General features: G+C 34.7%; 1 protein-coding gene across 1 annotated transcript; it reads right to left on the bottom strand.

The window, feature by feature from the left end:
• Positions 1 to 220: 220 nt before the first annotated feature.
• Positions 221 to 6,510, bottom strand: LOC110029416 (3-ketoacyl-CoA synthase 10). The gene is made up of 3 exons (XM_020731698.1): positions 6,053 to 6,510; positions 1,104 to 1,729; positions 221 to 1,021 (listed from the first exon to the last, which is right to left on the bottom strand). Exons 1-3 carry the CDS (start codon positions 6,476 to 6,478, stop codon positions 394 to 396), a joined length of 1,680 nt encoding a protein of 559 aa, XP_020587357.1. The 5' UTR covers positions 6,479 to 6,510; the 3' UTR covers positions 221 to 393.
• Between the last annotated feature and the right edge of the window lie 3,048 nt (positions 6,511 to 9,558).

Here is a 9,558-nt window from a genome sequence, read left to right as displayed (position 1 = left end):
GTTATTTTAGAATAAAATTAGCTTAATTTAAGAATTATTTTCTCTCTTTTATAAAAAATAAATTGGCTCGAATTCATAGACAAAAGTTCATGTTCAAACTCAAACAATCAATCAAATCAAGTTGGGTGATGAGAGTAGCTCGAGCTCAACTGCTCGAGTTAAGCTCGAGCTCAATCAACTCAACTCATTTACACCTCCAGTTTTTGTCTAGATGTGCGCGTTTAAGGCCAATTTACGATTGATTAATATATCAAAACACTGAAATAATACTAAAAAGGTTCACATAATCAAGACATAATTCTCCTCAACCGTTTGCTACAAACCATAAAAACATTACATCATTATACTAATTAAACCATTAGCGGCAACACAAATCTTCACCACCGACACCTTTCAGTTGCGCTGCCCCACCGCAGCCGCCGGATACCGGTCAACGCAATCATTCCAGGGACTCGTTGCCGGTTTCTTGACCCGCCGCACAGCCCGCCACACCGCACTGTTGCACTTAAATCCCGAACCGAAAGCCAGCTGCCAAACCCTATCGCCTCGCTTCACCCTCCCCTTCGCCTCCAGGTAAGCCAGCTCGTACCAAATGCTACTGCTGGATGTGTTGCCGAAGCGATGAAGCGTGCTTCTAGAAGCTTCCATGTCCGTCTCCTTCAGCCCCAGGTTCTTCTCGAGCTCGTCGAGCACTGATTTGCTCGCCGCGTGGACGCAGAGGTGTTCGAATGCGAGGCGGTAGTTCGGGATGTAGGGTTTGGTGATGCCTGAGTTTTGGTCGGAGGGGTCGCCAGCGGCGGGGGATGAGGAGGAGGAGGTGTTGGTGGCGCTGGAGGAGGAGTTGCGGAAGAGTTGGCGGTAGAGGAGTGTGGCGAAGAAGATGAGTTGTTCGGAGAAGGGGAGGACGAGAGGGCCGAGGGTTGTGATGTTGGTTTTGAGAGCGTGGCCGCCGACCTCCATTAAATCGCGGCTGATGGAGAGGCCTTTGATGCGCTGGTCGTCTTCTTCTTGGTACACGCACCTGTGGTGCATTGGGGTTACTGATCAGAAAAATTGCAGCTTTCTCTGTTTAACGAGAGGTGTAAAACAGGGGTTTTTCATACCTGAAACTCCGATCATCGCTCCCCTTATGGGTGCGCACAATATGCTCGAGACTGTACTTGGCCCGTCTGTAATCCCTCCTCCTATTGGAAAGCAGAACGGCGGAACACCCCGTCCGAAAGAAGCAATTGGGAATCAACATGCTCCGATTCTTGCCCGCATACCAGGTGAAGCTCACCGCCTCCGTGCTGACGACAACCGCATAATTATTGCCGTTGGCCTGCAACATATCTCGGGCCAAATCAAGGGCGATGATCCCGGCGCTGCAACCCATGCCGCCGAGATTGTAGCTGAGTATATTGCCGCGCATCTTGTAGTGATTGACGATCATGGCGGAGAGGGAAGGGGTGGGATTGAAGAGGCTGCAGTTGACGACGAGAACGCCGACGTCTTTGGGACGAACGCGGGATTTGAGGAAGAGTTCGTCGAGAGCGCCGAACATGACGGTGGAGGTTTCGGAGCGGCCTTCTTTCATGGTGGCGCAGTTGGCGGAGGAGAAGAGGGAGCGGGGGAGGTAGCTTTCGTCGCCGATGCCGGAGGATTTCAGGATTCGCCGTTGGAATGAGAGGGAGTCTTCGTCGAATTTGCCGGAGGAGCGGGCCAGTTCGATTAGCTCCTCCTTCGATACCTGTGTAGTTCATGTTATAGAATTGATTTGTTAAGTTAATCTGTCAATCATAAATAATTTTTTTATGCTTCATTTATAAATGAGTTTAACACAAGATAAAAGTTTTTATTTTAGCTCGAAATATTATATATGCATGTACATAAAATGAGTATTATTTTAAAATAATTTAATTGACTTTAACACTATAAAGATTTATAATCACTTAAAATTATTAATTAAAAAAATTTGCTCCAAATACATTAAATCATATTTTGAATAAATATTTAATATAAATAATAAGATTTAAATCTTGCCCCTATTATTAGCACACTACTATGTGATTAAGACTGTTAAAACGACTCGTTCGAAAACAACTCGTGTTCTGCTCGCTAGGCAAATTAGCCAAACAAAAATGATTTTTTTGAGCGGAAAGTGGTATTTTTTAATGAGTCAAACACAAAAGGAGCCGGATATCGTTCAAGCTCAACTCGTTTACGCCCCTCAGTGCGATGGGTTTGATTTGTATATCTATTGAGAAAATTTATTTACAAGATTAGCACACTTGGAAAGTACATTTACATTTGCAACAGCAAATTTTTGTTTTTTTAACAATTATACCACCCAAATTCTTACATCATATAAAAATTATCATTTTTAAAAAATGAAAAGCATTTGCATATGTAAACACAAAAAAATGTTGTGATTTTTTCGTCGTTTGATACGTGCGTTAGTTTCATTAACGGTAGCTATGAATGGGGATTAGTGCAATGGGCTGATTTGCATATCTACTATTGGCGTATATAGCACTGCCTAAAAATTATTTACGAAATTAGCACACTCTTGCAATACTCTTGCAATTTACTCTTACATATCTAACAACTAAATTTTAGCTTGTCACATTTTGACCCCCAAAATTTTTTTATATCCCGTCAGAAAGGTCAGTAAATATAAAAAAAAATTAAATGATGCATGTGTAAAACTTAGGGGGTGTTTGGGGCAACTTGTGCGTTTCGATATAAGAAGCTTATCCTGAAATGTGGATGCATGTGTAAAACTTAGGGTGTGTTTGGGGCAGCTTGTGTGTTTCGGGATAAGAAACTTATCCTGAAATGTGGATGCATATATAAAACTTAGGATGTGTTTGGAGCAGCTTGTGCGTTTCGGGATAAGAAGCTTATCCTGAAATGTGACCCGCGGGTCGACTGTAAAGTTCGACCTGCGGCCTGCGTTTAATGTAAAAATGAAACCCCATTTTCGAATAACCGGAAAAAACACACGATCCAAGCAGTACTGTGGCGTTTTCAAAAACACCTCTGCACTTATAAATTACCCTAAAGAGACCCCTAATGTTATAAAAAATTAAAAAAAAAATTATTTTGTTCGAATCAATTAACATTTTAAATATGATATAAAGAAGCCACGGTTAATTAATGTTAAATAATCTACAAGAAAAAAATAATTATGCAAATTTGATGATGCGTTTGGTTGAATTTGTCAACAGGCTCAATGGAAAACCTAAAAAAAGCTCTCCAAATTATGATTTTGTTTTAGCCATTGCTAATGAACCGATCTCTAATTCAAATAATTAAGAGAACAAATATATCTAAAAATTCTATACATAAGTAGCCGCTTAATAGCAACGATGGGTGAAAGTGAGTCAAGCCGGTGCGTGAGCCTCCTGCTAGGAATTGAGCTCAACACGCTAAAAATATAATTAAGAAAATTAAAATTCAAGAACTTTTGTTTAAATTATTAAAAATATTCAAAAATTAATATTTTATATTTTATATTGAGTTATTTGTTATTAATTATCTTTTAAATGTTCATTTTATTTGCCGTTTCATTACAATACAAATTTAAATTAATATTTTTTTCTCTATTTCATACAAAATCAACCGACTAGTGAGCTGGCTTGAACTCGTAGGGTTAAGTTGGAGCTAAGGCTAGAACTCAATTAATTAATCAAGCCATGCTCAAGTCAAAAAAGGCTCAAGCTTGACTTCATTGATTTAATGAGTTAGGGTATGTTTGGGGCAGTTGTAGCTTAATGAATAATCTGCTGATACACTAGGTGCGGCTATTGCAAATTTTTATTTTCTTAGAAAAGTCAGACTGTTGCCAATAAGCTGCAACCGCACCTAGAACGGTACGGTGTGAAAACACTGTTTTCTACGTTTTGAAAACGCATAAACTGCCAAAACACAGTTTACCCAAATAGGTCAGACGCGTTTTCAAAACGTCACCGCACCAAATAAGCTGCCCCAAACGGGCCTTTAATCTTTTGCGTTGACTCAATTTGACTTACTGAATTTTTTCTAAGACATTTAAATTAATTTAAATTTGAATTGAATTTTAGCAAAACTCAAACCAAACATCTAATTTTCATATCAATTACAAGATGATGGCTAAAATCATCAAACGTTTATTTTATTTTGTTTTTTTTTTTTTTGCAAGTTTTGGGCAAAAATAAATTACTAAATTTAGTAAACTATATAAGAAAAAATATTAAATTTTATTATTTTTCTAGAGAAATTGTAATCTGGTTCCTCCCCTCCGAGAAAATCTTCCTTATCTTCACCCCTTAAGATATATGTAAATATACAAATAAATACGAATGCTTAGATGTTAAAAATATAAATATTTAAGAATTGCGTGGTAGGTATGTAAATGTCCCTTATCTATTTATATGTTTGTACTTGCTTCTCCTTCACTTCCACTTATGTACGTAGCCCAGACCACATTCCCACACGCCATTCTTGTGAGTTCAACCAACCTACCAACTCTTTCTGTACATTACCAATCCTATTTTTGTTTTTTTAAGCATGAGATTAAGCTAATTACGTCTGTAATCAACTATAATCTTGCAACATAATATGCATTTTAACATATAATTAACATTTTTTGTGTCAATTAATTTTTTTTTAAAAGAAAAATAAAAGCCAAAAGCACTATCTATTAAATTTCTCTTGATTTATCATGTAAAATTTTTAATTTATAAAATTGTGTGTCAAGAACGACTACATAATTTTGTTTTGTTATAAAATTTTAATCAGAGATTTGCTTATCACACAAAAATTGTAATCACATGTTGTAAAAAGCTGCAGTAGTATTTAAATTTTTTTTTTTTTTAAAAGTCAGATCACAGCTAGAAATCTGCGGCTAGACCTAACCAAGAGCGAAAAAACGTTGATTTCAGAGAGTTTTTTGAAAAAAAATTATCAAAATACAGTTTATTCAAACGGGCAAAACTAGAATACAAGTTTTTTAGCTCGTGCCTGATCTATGATTAATTAAATCAGAAAATCTTTCGATCATGTTATTGAATTAATTGATCACAGTCTTAGTCTATGACAACAATCATCATAAAAATTACACACACACAACAATATAATTTATAAAACGTCACAAAAAAAAGGGACAATTATATAAATAACGCTCCAAACTTTGCTATTTATGACATGTGAGCAAGTTTTGTATATAATAAAATTTCAAGTGCGATGCATATGATATCATACCCTTGATTTGATACATCTTCTAACTTTATTCAACAGAATATTATAAAGTTGTTCAACATCCCACCATTTATATTTTGATACCACCAAAACCATATATCTAAGAAATAATTACATATTAATCATCCGAAACAATAATATTTATAAATTGATGTATTTACAATTGTCACGATCAAATTATTGAGAATTTGATAAAAATAAAATATTATTAAAAGAGAAAAACAGTTTTTCAGTCTAAAAAATATTCATCATGTCGTCTTTGGCTTGCAACTTAGGATTTTAAGTTAAATATGATTTATCAAATCCACGCTGCAACCACTTTGCTTGCGTACAAAGTCAAAATAAATAGGCATCGTGATCCAATTCATTAAATCCAAATCTAAGCCGCTTAATTGACGGAACATGCGAAGAAAAAGACCGAAACGTGAGAAAATTCTATTTGACAGAGCCTTAGATTTAATTTTCATTTCTTTTAATATTTGATTGGATTCATGTTAAATCAATAGCTAAATTCAAGTACTAAGATGCTACCAAACATTCCCGCCCAAATTAAACTAAAGCCAACATAATAACAATAATGATAATAATAATAAAGTGAATTTACATACATAGCACCCAATTCCCATGCATTTACTTATCTCATACTCAAACTTAATTTTTACATACAAAGCACCCATCTATGCAAATCGTGTAATCCACCTCTTCAAAGAAAATAGATGTTTAATTTGTAAAAATTAAAGTTTAGGGTCCGAGATAAATAAATGCATAAAAATTAGGTGCTATGTATGTAAATTTCCATAATTAAAAAAATAAATAAATAAATAAAACGAACCTTGAGCTCATCGGACGGTCGATAACAAGCGAAATCGACGAGATAAATGGGCCTGGGCCGGGACATGAAGTAGACGGAAATAGTAAAAACGAGAACGGCGAAGAAAGCGAGCACCGTGGCCAAATCATAACTAGCTTCTTCCCACACCTTCCTCCACAGCTCCTCCCGACTCAAACTCCCCACTTCCGCGCTGAACACCACCACCAACACCGGTATGGTGGCCAGATATATCCCATGGCTTATCAGATAATGATACCCGAGCTTCACGTACTTGAGGTTCACGGACTGCAGGAAGTCCGGCAGCCGGCGGCGAACTCTGACCACGCTGACCACGAAGGTGGGCGAGCCGGCGTCGGGACCGGAGGACTCGACGCCGCGGTTGACGATTTCGGCGGAGAGAAAAGTGTGCTCTCCGGCGGCGGCCATGAATGCGGTAGCGGTGTTATGAATGAGAGGGGGGAGGGAGGAGGGTTTATAGAGAAGGAGAGAAGGTGGGTGGGGAGAAGGAGATAGTTAATGCGTGCAACAAACTTGGATGGTTGTAGTTGGAACTGCCATGAATGCTTGTGGTGGTGTTATGAATGAGAGGGGGATGGGGAGGTGAGGGTAGGGAGTTAAATTAATATTTATTGTTTATGATGGGAATGGGGTTTTTTCTTTTTTAAATAAAAAAAAATATATATTTTTGGTTTTAGATTCAATTGATTGATTTGTTGTAGGATAGTTTATGATTGGAAAGGTGATTTTTTTATGTGGTTTTTAGTGTTTTTGAGTGGAGAAATTGTTACATGTCATAAAAAAATAATAAATGGTGGGTTTGTGTTTTGTATTAAATGTTTGAGATAGTTAATGTTTTTTTTTTTTTTTTAATTTAGTTTAGTTTGATTTTTAATCAAGAGAAAGGTGTTGAAAAATTATTAAATTTTTATGAGGGAAGTTTTTTTTTTATTATTATTTCTAGATTTTTAAAATTGGGTTTGTGATATTTGCAAAGATTTATGACCTATTTGGGCAACTTTAATTGTTTACTTTTGAAGCATGATAGGTGTTCTATTTGGCTATTAATTTATTGCTATTTCTTAGAAGTTTAGTAGTGAGAAGCTATTTTCTTACAATTAAATTTACCTATAAGAAACTATTATCTGATTTTTTTTTATAAAAATAAATAAATATTTATAATAATCACAAAAATTTTATAAAAACAATTGCTTTTCCCACACCAACTTTACAGTCACCTTTAAAAATGTCATGTCGCCATACGAATCGGACGGACAATCACCAACGGCTACGTCGCCATACACATCATATATAGGTGATGTGATTGTTAGTGGTTGGTCAGATCTTTATTGTTAGACATGAAAACTAATTGATCGATCATTTGTTGTGAAAACAAATTATATAAAAAAAAAATGTGTTATCTCCATTCATATAGACATGTAAACACACATGCGCCAAAAAAACAAAAAAGAAGTAATACTTATAACACCATTAATTAATAATTAATTAATGAACAATAAATTAAATACTATTATTAACAAATTTGGAATGAAAATAAGGACAATAAATGGCAGTACTGAAGTTGGAAGCTACATTAATTCTCTTCTCCTTTAGTTGGGAATCGAGAAAGATTAAGTATTTGGCTCTACTGATAAACAGTATATGAGAAGGGTCTGCAGCGGGTATTATGAGCAGTCAAGGTTTGATTTGCAATGGTAAGTGAAGAATTTAAGTGCATTGGCTAAGGCATTTGTATTATGCCTTGCATTCTTTTTTTCAACGGTTAGTACGTAAGTGTTTGCACTTATATATTCAAAATGTAAGAGCTCAGAATACCACTTAGATATTGGAGGAGGAGGAGGAGGAGGAGGAGGAGGCGGAGGAGGAGGAGGAGGACGATGACGACGAAGTGAAGAAGAAGAAGAAAAAGAAGAGGAGACTGCATGAGAAAATTGGTTGACTTTAATGATACTTTAAGATGATATTGTTGTATCTACTTATGAGTTAGTTGAACTACAATGAAATTATTTTTTATTGTCCATGGGATCTCTACAATCTATTACATTTGACTGTGGAATATTATGTAATAATCAAACCATTTGTGTTACTATTTATGATATTATTTTGGATACTTGAAAGTGTCAAAATATAAGGAATAGTGAATTGTTTTATAATTTTTTTATATAGACTTCTAGCATCCTTTTCCCGAGTTGGGATTGATAAATATGTAGTCACAAATACACATTGTGATGGTAAAATATTACAAGGCCATTTTTTATCGAGGTTACTTGTCTATCAATAATGCATATAAAATGATGATTTTGCTATAGATTAGAAGTTTGAAAGGGAATTCATTCTATACAATTGTCTAAAGAAGACAATTTTTTTTAAAATAATTATTCATCATCCTTTTTACCATCAATAAGAAGTTTGATTAATGTTATTAGCTTGATAAAGCAAGCACAAATCTATAAACTGAATAAAATAATAATATTATTTTTTATTTATTCACATAAGAAAAATACATTGTAGAATTGTTATATCAATGTGATGTCATTGTATTTGCTATCACAACCAATTTGGATTCATCTTGAATAACTTTCTCTCTGTATCGCCATTAACATTTGAGAAAGTGTGTTCAGAAGCTCGGTTGGGAAAATACTGCATCAACATTGCCTCTAATCTCTTTCAAGAAGCCTCCATGACATTGATGCTTTAAATTCTCCACTTTGATTCAGTAATAACATATCATAGACATGTTCGAGTCTTTCTAAAGCTTTCAAAAAATTTTTTAGCAATCACATCCAACCAATCACTTCGTCTCGAGGACTTCTTTGATCTTCAAAAATGTAACTAAGGCTCTGACTTTCATTTCTATTTGGATTAGATTAGCCTTTTGATGTTAGAGATGATTGGTACAATCATCAACTCATTCAGACACATCATTTACTGAACCATCAAAATCTTCCCTATCCACTCGAACATCAAACTTCATTTTTGATAAGATTTAAGTTATATACTTATATCATTGAATTTTTCTTCTAAAACCATGAATTACATTAAAAAAATTTAATTTTTTTGATTCATTTAAATTTCCTATAATCACAATGTAGTAAATAAATCTTGGGGGCTATTTACATGCATAGCATACAAGACTTTCATTTATGGTTCTGTCAAATCTAAACTTTTATAATTACAAACATCTTATGAAAAATAACACTCATTATAGTCAAATCTGTCTTTTCATTCATAGGTAAAGTGCTATGTGTGCAAAAATAAAATTTTAGGTGACAGATAAGTAAATCCATAAGAATTGAATGCTATGTATGTAATTTTTCCATAACTAATGGTTTATCACGACTCGACCTAGGGCTTAAAATTAAATAAGATGAGGATGGACAGTTGGACGGTGTGAATTAAATTTACTATATTTAGCTATTATTTAAGAGATGAAAATAATCATTAATCAAACTAAACCAAAGCAATATATATATATATATATATATATA

Source organism: Phalaenopsis equestris, unplaced genomic scaffold (assembly GCF_001263595.1).
Source record: "Phalaenopsis equestris unplaced genomic scaffold, ASM126359v1 Scaffold000572, whole genome shotgun sequence".
Taxonomy (NCBI): Eukaryota; Viridiplantae; Streptophyta; class Magnoliopsida; order Asparagales; family Orchidaceae; genus Phalaenopsis; species Phalaenopsis equestris.
Note: the sequence above shows the minus strand (reverse complement) of the source record. Positions and strands in the feature narration are given on the sequence as shown.